General features: G+C 40.9%; 2 protein-coding genes across 2 annotated transcripts; both read right to left on the minus strand.

Annotated features, from left to right (window-relative positions):
• Positions 1-355: 355 nt before the first annotated feature.
• On the minus strand, positions 356-886 carry LOC147932968 (uncharacterized). Its single transcript, XM_087477233.1, has one exon. It carries the CDS (start codon positions 884-886, stop codon positions 356-358), a length of 531 nt encoding a protein of 176 aa, XP_087333359.1.
• A 277-nt stretch (positions 887-1,163) lies between these two features.
• On the minus strand, positions 1,164-2,021 carry LOC147932969 (uncharacterized). The gene has a single exon (XM_087477234.1). It carries the CDS (start codon positions 2,019-2,021, stop codon positions 1,164-1,166), a length of 858 nt encoding a protein of 285 aa, XP_087333360.1.
• Between the last annotated feature and the right edge of the window lie 11,708 nt (positions 2,022-13,729).

The following is a 13,729-nucleotide window of genomic DNA, read 5'->3' on the forward strand; positions in this document are numbered from 1 at the left end:
CACCGAGGAGCTTTTCGACTTCGTCGTTTACTGCTTGCGATCTTTCGGGGCCTAGCTTGCGTCGTTTTCGTTTGACTGGCTTATGCGTTGGATCGGCGTTGAACTCGTGAGTCGTAACGTTGGGATCAATTCCTTTCATGTCAGTCACAATCCATGCAAATGTCGAGATGTTGGTTTTAAGAAAAAGAATTAACTCGTCGCGCATAGCTGGACTTATCTCCGTTCAGATATTCAAACATCGTTTCTTATCAGTCTCGAGATTTACTTCCTCTATCGCAGCGACACCCTGCTGGATTAGAGTCGGTTTCCCGTCCGTTGGCAACGTGCTGTCATCACCGACCCGTTGCTTTGATTGCTATAACTTCTTTCCGGTACGAATCTTGTGCTCAATCAGGAAGCAGGCCCTTGCGCTCTGCTGGTTTTCGTGCAGCATGTACACACATTTCAGGGTCGGGAATTTGACGCACTGATGGTACGTCGATGGGATTGCGTTCATCTTGTGAAGCCATGGGGTTCCATGGATGACGTTATAGATCGTCGGTTTGTCGATAACTGCAAATCTAAAATATCTAGCCCTCCCTCCCACGAAGATTGGCAGATCGATGGTGCCGACTGACATGATGTGATCCCCGTCGAAGCCGGTTAGAGAGTGGCATTCTGGCTTGATGTCGCTTTCGCCGACCTCCATTTGTGCCAAGACGTTCCTGAAAATCACATTTACTGAGCTTCCAGTGTCGACTAGGATTCTTGTCACTTCGCTTTTGCGGATCAGAAGTTCGACGACCAATGGGTCGTTGTGCGGCATATCCAAGCCTTCAAGGTCGCTATTGTCAAAAGATATCGGCGTGTTGTCAGAGTTGACCCTCGATGGCCAGGATTTCTTCATTTCAGCTTTCTTGGTGTAGTCCCTTATTCACCTGACCGAGTCGTTGCAACATGCTAGTCCGCCCATAATCATGGTTATTCATCTTATCATTGGGGGGGGGGGGGGCTGATCGGGCTTGCGATCTGTGTGTGGTCGCTTTTCATGATTGATATCGTTCTGAACTTCCATCTCGTCTTCACTTTGGTCGGCGAGTGTCTTAGAATCCTTGACGAATTTGCGAGCGATGTTTTCGGTGCGCTTGGCATCGTTTCGTCCGGGTTGGGCTGTTTTGCTTCTGTCAGGCTCGACATTCTTCGGTTGTGTGGGTGGTACTCTGGTGGTAGTCACAATACGGGGTTGTGCTACTCTCACCTCCTTCCTTCTGGATGTACTTATTTTCTCCGATCGCAAAGGTTCCACGAGTTCGGTCTTGATTTCTAGTGAAATGTTGTCGTGGTTTGACGTGTTCGACTTTCAGAGCTACAGCTACTGGTTGTTTGGCTATAACACTTGTCTCTGCGGAATGCTTCTTAGCGTTGACGACTTTCTCTTCTTCAAGTTCGATGTGCTTCGCAGCTCGGCAAAGAGCGTCGGCTATAGTTTCCACGTGTGTTAAAGACAATTCCTCCTTGAACCGAGACTCGTACCAAAGCGCATTTTTGAGTGCAACAATAGCAGTAGCATCCAGAATTGAGACATTGACGACGATTTCTTTAAAACGTCCGATAAAGGACCGAAGCGATTCGTTTCGCTGCTGAGTTAGAGCGTACAAGTCGGCATGGGAATTCTTGTTCTCCATTAGAACAGAGAATTGTTTCAAGAATTCAGTTATCAGATCTTTGATACTGTCAATTGAGCCAGATGGAAGTCGCGAAAACCTACTCAAGGCGGTTCCTGTTAGATGCTCGGCGAAACCTTGACAGGCTCCAGCGTCATCTTCTGCCGGGCTGAACTGTAAAGGGCCGAGGGCCACACTGAAGGTAAGTAAGAAATCTCTTGGGTCGGCCGTACCGTCGTAATAGCCCAGCTTTGGCTTGACTGCTCGTTTTACTGCTGTTGTAGCGAGTCTTCGAGAGAATGGAGTTCGTTGCGTCATTTCGAGCATAAGTTCTACTTCGAGTGATTTGCTCGTTGCTTTGTGGAATATTGTTTCCATTTCTTGCATCTTCTCTCTGATTTCTCTCAGCTCGGCGTCCTTTACCCCGTTGTTATGTTCGTTAATGCGCGGGATAGGGTTACGCTCTAGTCCACTGGTTTGCGCATGTGATCCTGGCATTGCTCTTGACAAGAGAAAATCATCGGGTTTTGCCGGATGCTGTGAAGATGATTGATCTCATCTTGAGAGCTGACTTGAGCTGCAGTGAGTGCATCCAACCGGGTGTTGGTTCGTTCTTCTTGTTGGTCAAGACGCGTTAAAATCTGGCGGAACAGTTCGTCAATACTGGAGAAGGGCCGGCTATTGAGCAAAGTGAGTTGTGCAGGGACCTGCGTTGGCTTTGCGGTCGTCGGGCTTGTTAATTTGGTCGCGATGACAAATGTTTCCGGGCTTTCTACTGTCACGACCTTCCTTGGACCGTCTGGTGTTGGGAGGACTGTTTGCTCCGCTTGATCCATCGCTGGAGTTGTTTTTCCCCCCGACGAACCAGCTTCCTTGCTTCCTTCTTTGTCGACGTAGGTCCGTTCTTCAAACTTGTCATCTCGTCTAGTCGTCGTAGGTCCGTTCTTCAAACTTGTCAGAGAAATTTGACTTGGCTCCCCCTACCTGGCGCGCCAAATTGTTGATGTCCAAATCGGTCACAATTAGAATGTTTAGTTCGGTAGAAAGAGGTCGAAGTTCTCTTCTATTAATCGGTGCCGAGGCACAAAAGACGGGTTACAACGCAACTTAGACGAGTTGAGAATATTATACGAATACAATAGACGAGCTGCGAGCTCGTCGATTCTAGTTATGGATGGGTGAAGGACTAGTATTTGCTATCCGTATTCTCTTCTCTTTTTCTCATCCTCTTTCTCGAAGGCCGTACGGCTGTACTTATAGGGAACTGTGTCGGTTCGTCCTCCAAAAAGACCAAAATACCCCTCCTTCTTGGGAGGTTTATTTTGGGCTTTTTCTTGGGCCAGACCCCTTGTTGGGGTGAGGATCTACCCCAACGTGGTCGGTTATCTACTACTCAATAGATCTGTAACTCGAATTTGCTTTTTGGATTTGTTGTTGTTTCAACAAATCGAACTCAAAAGCCATGTGTTCTTTCTTCCAGACCGTGTCCAATTACTCGGTTAGGGTTCCTTCTTCCAGATAGCACCGATTGTTTCGTTCCTCGTAGTTCTAGTCTAGAGATGACTGTAATCTCTGATCTTTAGGATTTTCTGTCCTTTTAGATTTATGCACATCATGTTGTCTCAATTTGCTTATTAGATTCAATCTCAATTGATTCTTCTTTCCCAATTGATTCAATCTCTCAAATATGTGATTTTTTTTTTTTTTTTTTTTTTTGCAGTTCTGATACACTTGATTCGCGACCTCATGCTTTTTTGATTAAACTGTGGCCGCCGAGTTCTACAAGGCAAGCTCTTATTAAGCGTATAACCAACAACCTCTCTTCCAAGACAATTTTGACGGAAAAATACGGTAGCTTAACCATCGAGGATTTTGTTTTTTCCATGCTAACCAACATTTGAGAGGGAACCTGATGCTGATGGCGGTTCTGCTGTACAGCTTTATGTCAAAGAATTTGGTAAGCTTATCTTGGAAGTTCTCAAGAAAGGTCCTGTTGCTAAGGTTGTTGTTCCAAGAGAATCCGTTTCTGAAGAAGTATCTCGTGCTTCTTCTCCCCGCCAAACTTTTTTGTTATATTTTATTGACAAATCCTCTTCTCTTTTCCATTGATTTTGTTCTCTCTCTCTCTCTCAGGGTTTGTTCTCAGACCTCTATTTTATTGACCTTTGATTCTTTTCAGCATCCAAAGAATGGAAGGGAGCCAACCAGTTGACCTTACTTAGCATCCTTCGGGATTGTTCCTACTCTTCAGTGAGTTCTCTTTTGCGTCTCTTGTTTATATCTCTCCTCTTTAGATGTTTGTGCCTTTGAGAATGACAAGATTTTATCTTTGGTTTGTTTCATAAATATTTTCTCCACCATGTCCTTTCTTTAACGGGCATCTATGTTGTCCAATTTTAGGTGTGTACCGGAGCTAAAAGTGAACATCAACCAAAGCTGGCCACAATCAAGATAGCTTCTATCAATGCGGTCTGATGTTCTTCTAGCAGCGCTTTAGTTACAAACTTGAACATCTTTTTTTTTTTTTCAGAAGCCCAAGTTTTTGTAACACAAACTCGTTAAGAAGAAACCTGCAAAGAAGTAAAACTCGTTAATCTTCAGGTAGTTACCACCAACTCTCCCTTGCTAGCTTGTTTCAAAATTGTGATGTTTTTGAATGTTGTTTGATCCGTTATGGATCTCTCTGCATTTCCTTACTGTGTATAGACAACAATCAAATATATCTAGACTTGAAGTCAAAGCACAACTCCAGCAGAAGGATACGACAATTGCAACTCAAGTTTCAGCTGAGATGTTTTCGCTTAGGCTTTTGATTGACATTAGAATTTTTTTTCTTTTTACAGGAAGCCAAAAACACATCAGCTTTGAAGTCCCAGATTGAAATGCTACAACAGGAGACGGATGAATTCCAAAGGATGGTGATTGGCAGCAACTCCTACGACTTCACCAACTGTAAAAAAGTATGTCTTTTACCATTGCTTATGAACCGATTCAACTTGGGGATCACAAGTTATTCAATTTTTGACTCGTTTTTGTTTTGGTTACAATTACAATGTAGGGTTTATTTATCTCTATGTGAGTGCTATGTGCTTACGGGGTTAATGGCCTATTGTGGCTTCTCACTATTCTTTTGTTTCATGAGCAGATGCATAAGGAGAGGATAACTTGGAACATGATTGGATTGTTTCAAGGCAAAGTGAGCAGCTAAAATAGTGGCTTCTTCTAAACTTGGATGGGTTACATTACATGTACATTGTGTTTGTCTCTATTCTTTGTGATATTAGTTTTATTGTGTTTAAGACTTGGTGGCACCAGATGTGATGTAAGAGTTATTATGGTTAATGTAATATTAAGGTTATGTATGTGACTATTTTATGAAATATAAAAATATAAATCTATTTAAATAAATTTTGAAAAAAAGTTCGACTATAAAATAACAATAATTTTGTGTTGTAATAAGATATAATATATCATTCGATTAGTGTTATGATATAGTTATGGTTGAAACTCTTAACATAGCGTGTAAAATGGTTTATAGCATTATTTTAAAAAAATTAGAAAAACGTGATAGCAAAGTATTTCGTTACTGCTATAGTAGAAGACTCTACCATAACATATTTACCCGACGCTATCGTATGTCTGGTATCTACGATAACAGTGGCCTAACATAGCATTTGTGAAAAAACTATGAATAACGTATTATAACATTTCTCTATCAATGTAGATATTTGTTGTAGTGAAAAGAATCTTCTCCTATATCATAGAGCCGTTCTATTAACTCCTAATACCCGTGAATTATATACTTGGGTAACATTTCAAAGAACCTGGTTAGCTTAATTTGTAGCCTAATATCAATATAGAGTCGATCGAGCATAATCACGTAAAACAATTTTCAAGATGGGTAAATTCTTAATACATATATAGTTTATGAACTCGGAAAATGAGTTTCCCGAAGAGCATTACACTGACAAGTATTGTGTCTAAATGGCTTCTTATTAAATAGAGTATTTTCAATTATATTTTAATGTGCAGGCATGCATGAAAATAAATGTCATTTTTTATTATGAAGGTTTTATGCAAGTTTATTATAAAACTCAACGATTATAATTCTACTAATCAGTCATGACAATGATGGTGTTTAAAAAAAAAACAAGTAATAAGAACAACAAGTTGATGAAGACCTATAGGTCAATTACTCCATTATATTCTCTTTTAAAAATAACATACCACCTCAATTTTTTGTTTGCTAGACTCAGAAGGAAGCTAGAGGTTGATGTTTTTTTTTTTTTTTGTCATCTGGTAATATTAATAAAACTTGGTGGAATACATTGTGAAATATAATTTAAGTCGGCGGAAGACAAGATTTCCCCAGAGTCTAAAGCCCAAAAAAGAGAAACAAAGCCGGCGGACGAGTATAAATCCCCGGAAGCATAAGATACACCAATAAAGAAAACAAACAAACAAAACAACTAATTTTAATTTTGGAAAGAGGATGAACCCAAAAGCTAAAAACATAGGCAATCTAGGCTGAACCTTTAAGAAATAAACTAGTCTCAAAACGCAAGAATTCTTCTTCTAAAGCTTTTGTAGCTGAGTTTTACCAAGGATGCCCAAGGCCAATCCAAAAATAACAACCACCACCTCCTATCAATATGAGAGCCAATCTCTCGAAACTAGAACCAAGAACTTCATAACCTGGCAAACAAGACTCGAACATTTCCGGATACGACGACGACGACTACAGCGTCTCATAACGTCTAGATAGAAGTCTTCAAAACGCAATCAAATCTAACCAGATTTGCAAAGCAAGACAAGGAGCGAAGTCTAACCGAGACAGCTATTAACCACAACAAGCCACAACAAAGAGAAGAACCAACTGCGGACAAAGGAGACTAGCAATTCTTCAAACAAAATGGAGCCTAAGCTTAGAGAGGGAACAAGCCTTTTGGGAATCAAAGGTAGGGCGAGATAAACAAGGGTGATAGGAAGGTAAAAGCTGGGCGGGTAACGCAATCACAGCCACACAACACTGACGGCTTCAACCGAACAACACATGAACGAAAGAACACAGGGAAGGACCTAGCATAAAAGAGACCTTATTTTTCGAGTCATACCATGGATCTACCAGATCCGGAATTGTTAGCAACTTCTCTGCAAATTGACACTTCCAACCGCCTCTACAAACCCAAATTGAAACTCGAAGCAAACCAAAAGATTCCCCAGTCCAAGGCCAAACATCTACTAATTGAAACAACCAAATCAATTCCATCTAACCCTAGCAAAACAGCAAAGAAGAAGGGTTGGATAGTTGGTTTACCGGACCAGGGATCTGGAGCGAGATGAACCACCATCACAGCCTGACGAAACTCCTCTCTACTTAACCACCAGAGCTAAAACGAATCGAGGGAAACAACTAATAAACGAAAAGGGAACGACTGGGTACCCTCTCACGGCTGCGGCGAAGAGCGCCGGTCACCGGAGAAGGCAAATGGAAAACAGATCTGGATGGACGGCGGCTGGTTTTAGTTTTAGTCGAGAGAAAAAATTAGGTTTTTTTTTTTGGTACATGTCATATTTGACACATATAGTAATAATGAGCTAGAGGTTGATGTAAAGTTCTAAAAATAGTAATAAGTTTAGTAAATCATATTATTTACGGTAATCTACTTATCAACCAATTTTCTTTTTAAGAATTTCGAATAACACGATGTCAAGTGTATATATCTCAAAATCAGTATTAAGGAAAGTAATGATATACGAATACTATTATTAGGACTCTTATTTTCTTGGAAGCACGAAAAGGGATACAACTTGTGAATTGTAAAAACAATACCCTATATGTATTGATTCTATATTCGGATAGACAAAGAGTAGATCATTTGTGGGAGACAATAATAAACTTTGCATACTCTTTGCTGGTAGCTTAAAAATAGAGTCAACTATGTTTTCGTATGAAATACACTTAAATTATAAGTAGTTGTCTAATGTATTCTTACCATTGATGTTTGAAAAAATTTACATAGTATTTATCCGTTTTGATTTTGAGGAAGCCACGAGTATAAGCTTTACTGTTGGAAGTTCCGTAAAATAATCAATAAAATGAAGAATTTACAAAAATATGTAGAATTTTAGCCATTGAGTTTAGAGAGTATTATAGAGGATATGTTTTTTTTTTTTGGGATATTTATCTCAATGGGTTTTTGTTCCCAACAAAATTTGAAATTGGGTATTTCTATCCATGATACTAGAATTGGGGGTTTTTTGGTGAAACCAAAATACAATTTTAGCCTTCTAACTTCTTCTTCCTTTGCTTCTTCGTTCCCTTCTTCTTTGTCTTCCTCCGACGAAACTGTCGCCTCCTCCTCCAACAACCATGGCTCCTCACCTTATTCCCCATCAACATCATCTTCGTCAACTACTTACAATCCCAACTCCTTGCCGCCAAAATACAAAACCGTTCCACCGCCAACACAAACTCATATCCTACTAATTTAATAGATTCAATTGAATTTCGTTTTGAGAGAAGAAATCTAAACCCTAAGAGGATACTATCTTTTGAACCCAATGGATCTAATCAAAAACAATTATCTCATTTACCTGGATTTCATCATAATCAGTTCATCACCATCTCGTTCACCGGATCTCATCGTTGTCACCACCATTTAGTCACCAAATCTGATTAGTGAATGCAATCATAAAACAGTTAATGATAACGGCGGAGGTTCATTCATCGGCGAAATCGCAAATCAAAAAAAAAAAAATATTTTCCTTATTTAAAGAGGTCAAAGACGTCTATTTATCCAACTATAAATGCTCATTTCTGCAATCACGGACAGAAGTTCTTAATTCAATAAGAATCTGGAAAAAATTGCCCTATTCTGTAATCAATCTTTTTTTTTGGGTCAAATAAATGAGACGTTTTATGGCTTTACTATTTGTATGATGGTATGTAACACGCATGTTTCTCTTACATAGTTACACCGCTAAGAACTTTCAAATTTGTGTTCCTTGATCGAGATGCAGTCAACAAGTTCCTCTAAATTTGCTTCATAGGCGAAATTAATCTCACCCAAATCTGTTATCAGTTCACTGTCTGCCTGATTGAGCAAGATACAAGTGAATATTTTATTCATGGGATATATATAGTGTATGAACATGATAAGGACAAATATATACCTAACTATATGTGATATACATGAATCGTAGATATCTCTATATCTACGCTAACACCCACCGCATTCTGAGCCACTGATTTGTGAACGCTCAGACTCGACCAATAATTAAGAAACAATTGATGTGATTATGGTACATGAAAGACCTTCACATGACCAAGTGCAACCCTTTCACGAACAAAGTGGATGTCAGTCTCAATGTGTTTCATACGTTGGTGTTGGACTGGATTTGTAGAGAGGTAGACAGCACTAACATTATCGCAGAACACATTAGATGCCCTCAGAAGAGGAATATACATCTTATGAAGAAGATTATGTATCCACGCCAACTCAGCAATTGCATTAGCCACACCGCGATATTTTGCCATCGCACTTGAGCGAGAGACGTTGTGTTGACGCTTCGACGACCAAGAAATGATGTTATCACCAACAAAGACACAAAATCCTGAAGTTAAGTGACGTGTAAACGGACAGCCGGTCCAATCTACATCTATGTAAGCTGTAAGAGACAGTGAAGATGACCGGTAAATCTGCACACCATGAGATATAGTGCCCTTCACATACCAAAATATACGGTTCAAGGCATTAAAGTGAGCCTCACGTGGATCATGCATAAAGAGGCAATTGCTACACCGCATAGGAGATATCAGGCTGCATGAATGTAAGGTATTGGAGGGCCCCAACCAAACTTCGATACAACGTCGGATTGGGAATAAGTGGTCCTTCAACGACATCAAGTTTGGGTTTGGTGTCAACCGGTGTTAAACATGAATTGCAGTTGGTCATCCCCGCACGATGAAAGATGTCAGCTGCATATTTTTGTTGATGGAGAAACACACCTGTTTTCGTGCGGATGATTGAGATGCCAAGGAAATGATGAAGGGGGAAGATGCGGGCAGCACAATATCGTCAACATACGTAAGCAAATATGCAATGTCTTTACCGCAGGTCATGACAAAGAATGAAGTGTCAGGGATGCTTTGACAAAACCCGACACGACGAGCATAAGTAGAAAACCGCTAATGCCAAGCACGGGGAGCTTGTTTTAAACCGTAGAGGGAGTGTCTTAATAAACACACATGATCTTATTTACTCACATCACGAAACCCCGACAGTTTATGCATGTAGACTGTTTCCTTGAGATCACCATGAAGAAATGCATTTTTGAAATCAAGCTGATGAAGAGGCCAGTCTTTCGCAGTTGCAACGCCTAGGACAACACATATTGTAGTTGGCTTCACCACTGGACTGAAAGTTTCGTCGCAGTCAACACCGGGTTGTTGTGACTTCCCATTAGCAACTAGGCGAGCTTTATAGCGGACCAGCTTCCCTGCAGAGTTAAACTTATGCCTGTAACCACATACAACGAATCACATTAGAAAACTTGGGCCGTGGTACAAGTACCAACGTTTCTGTTTTAATAAGAGCATCATATTCCTCCCCCATGGGAGGGTTCCAATTAGGATCTTTGGCTGCATTTATATGCAATTTTGGTAGTGGGGAGACGGTGGTTGTGTGAAGACATAGACGGGTTTGTGGTTTTGTAATGCCGTGTTTACCACAAGTCTTCATGGGATGGTTGTTTGTGACTAGCGGTTCAAGTGGTGTTGGCTGAGACGTGTTTACCAAGGAAGGTATGTGTTGTGGTTTGTTGAAGGAGCCAAGGAAGGTATGTGTTGTGGTTTTGTGAAGGATCCACTGTTACTAGCGCTGGTGGAGGCAAATCATGTGGAATAACAATCTGGGGGACCAGTGGTGTTAGTACAGAGGGCTCTGGTGAGAGAGACGCTTCAGGTTGATGTGCAAAAGGAAAAAACTGTTTCCTCAAAGACCACATGTCGTGAGAGAATTACCTTCATTGTAGTCATGTCGAGACATCTGTATCCCCTATGGTCTGAAGGATAGTCAAGAAATACACACGCAGTCAACCTTGGAGCAAGCTTGTGAGGTGTTGTTAGAAGCAAGTTTGAGTAACACAAGGAGCCAAATACACGCAGGTGATCGTCCGTGGGACACAACCAAAAAGTTTGACAAATGGAAAGGCGTTATGTATCGCAACAGATGGTTAGATGTTGAGAAGATAGACTGCAGTGTGTAGAGCTTCGACCCAATAGACGAGAGGCATGCTTGCTTGAACCAAAAGAGTGCAAACAAGTTGTTAAGAGTACATAGCATTCTATCAGCCTTGTCATTTTGTTGTGATGTATACGGACAAGAGAACTTGAACGTTGTCCCAACCGCTGCATAATAATCTTGGAACTGTTGGTTGTCATATTCTCATACGTTATAACATTGAAAGGAAATGATTTCATGACCAAAATTGGTGCGAACCATGGCGGAGAAGTGAAGATAGCGGCTAAAAGCATCACTTTCCTGGTGAAGAGGATACACCCATACGTAGTGGCTACAATCATCGAAAAAGATTGAATAATATTTGACACCACTAATGATTAGGATTGGAGATTTTTATAAATCAAAATGAATTAAATCAAAAGGTCTTTAATCAATTGAAGTAGAAGAAGAAAAAGTCATGCGAGTGTGTTTGCCAAGCTGACATGCATGACACAAAGTTGTCATGTCAATCTGATTAAAATAAATAAAACCAAAAGAATGTAAAAACTGAAGAGTGTTGATAGCAGGATGGCCAAGACGCCGATGCCAAAGAGTGAACGTGGGAGTATAAGGTGATGTGGCAGATGGCGTTATGGTATAGAGAGGACATCTGCTATTACACCGGAGCAGTCTTGTCTGAGTCTGCAGATTCTTGATACAGAAACTAAGCGGGTCAAATTCAATAGTATACTTATTATCGGTGACTAACTGTCGAACAAAGACCAGGTTTTAGACAATATCATGACACACAAGAACATGATTGAGGTGGAGTGGTCTGGTGGAGGAGGGTATGGTTGTATGGCCAGTGTTGGTTATAAGAGCTGAGGAACTGTAACATCCGCGAACCAAAATTTGTATTTTGGGGATGGGTGTCGATAGACACCAGTGGTGGTGTCGGTCAACACCATTGATTTCTAGTTCAACTAGTTCGATTTAATTATCGATTTGGGTTGGTTTGGTTTAAGGAAAACTATTGAACCGGACTATTTAAGTGAAATGTCGACAAAAAGGGTTTTGGGAAAGTTCTTTTGTGGTTGTTTCCTTGTTTTTGAGAGAAAAGAGAGAATAGAAGCGTTCTTGAATTTTTGGGGAGATTGGTGAGATTCTTGGCTGTTCTTGAGGGATCAGAAGCTAGGACGGTGTTAGAAGCTTTCTGGGAGTGAGGGATTCGTCATTGTTGGTCAGAAACTTCCTGCAAAGAGGTGATGCATGGAGCAGATTGGAGAAGATTGGAGGCAAGATTCAGAGTTTCTGCTCGAAAGACGGTCGACACCAACGCGAGGACGGCTCGACAACTTTGGCGTGTGTCGATCGACACCATGTGGAGGTGCCGGTCGACACAAACTAGGGTTTTGGGAATGTTGAGCATGGTGTCGGTCGACACCCTTCCTCAGTTTAACGAATGTTGTGATGCTTTGTATATTGCCTGGTTTGTTTTATTGATTGATGTTTGTGGCATGTAGAGATCTTATTGCTTGTGTGCATAGCCCAATAGATGGGAGGATTCCCTCACTGAGTGTTTATAAAATACTCATGCATCTCAATTTGTGTTTGTAGTGTAGGTAAAGGCAAAGTGTTACCATGGAATCAAGACAATGAAGAGGAGTATGTTCTAGGGACTTGATTTGATGTTGTCTGGCATTGCTATGTTGCTAGATTTGGGTCATTAGAACATTGCTAAGTTGCTGGTTTTACGTTTTATGATGATTGATTATTGGATTATTGTTATACTTTGATACTAGTTATTTATTATTGGAAATTTGTTGGTTAATGATATTGTTTCTGTTATCCGCTGTTGTGTGTTTGTGGTTAGGTGGCTAGTGGGTATGGGACTACTAGTTGTAGATGTAGAGTATTTATTATTCTTATTATTATTATTATTATTATTATTATTATTATTATTATTATTATTATTATTATTATTATTATTATTATTATTATTATTATATTATTATTATTATTATTATTATTATTATTATTATTATTATTATTTAAAAAAAAAATGGGTCGGGTCGTTTCAGTTTGATATCAGAGCCCTTACGGTTCTAGGTTGGGGTTTACTAGGCTTTGTGCTATACATGTTTGGGATTGCATGTCTTGATTGATTATGTGAGTTAGTCAATTGTGTGTAGCTTGAAGTCCTAGAACATCCTCTTCGAGCCTACTGTGTGATTCCATGGTGAGTTATGTTTTTGTGTTCTATATAATTGCTTGCTTAGCCTTCTGTTCATGGTAGTGCAGATGGTTAGAGAGGATGTTGTTGCTGGTCGTGGTCGTGGACGCGGACGTTGTCGTGGACGCGGACGTGGTCGTGGTAGGGGCAGAGGCCCAGCAGTTGGTGATACTGTGGACCAGAGTGTGACAACTGAGGGTGATGGCGAGTCGCAGGGTGTCCAAGAGGATTCCATGAGTGTGGCCGGAGGGGGCGGTATTGGTGCTCGAGTGGCTGGTGATGCTAGGGTCTCGGGTGTGGGAGTTCCAGCGGGTGGAGTCACTAGAGTTGATTTTGCGGCTTTGCTAGCACAGATGTTGGAGCGGTTGCCAGCAGTGGTACCGGCTCAAGCTCAGGTAGTGCCACCAGTGGTGGCGGAGGAGCGGCAGCCAGTGGCTACGGATGCGGGAGAACATAGTCGTTATGTGTCTATGTTGAGGGAGATGCGTGGCATTGATACTACGTGGTTTTCGGGTGGTACAGATCCTACTGCTGCAGATGCGTGGAGGACGAGTGTGGAATGTAACTTCCAGACTCTAAGATGTCCTGAGGAGTTTTGGGTGGACATAGGGGTCCACCACTTGATTGGT

The sequence above is a fragment of the Camelina sativa genome, chromosome 12 (genome assembly GCF_030686135.1).
Source record: "Camelina sativa cultivar CO46 ecotype springtype chromosome 12, ASM3068613v1".
In the NCBI taxonomy this organism is placed as follows: Eukaryota; Viridiplantae; Streptophyta; class Magnoliopsida; order Brassicales; family Brassicaceae; genus Camelina; species Camelina sativa.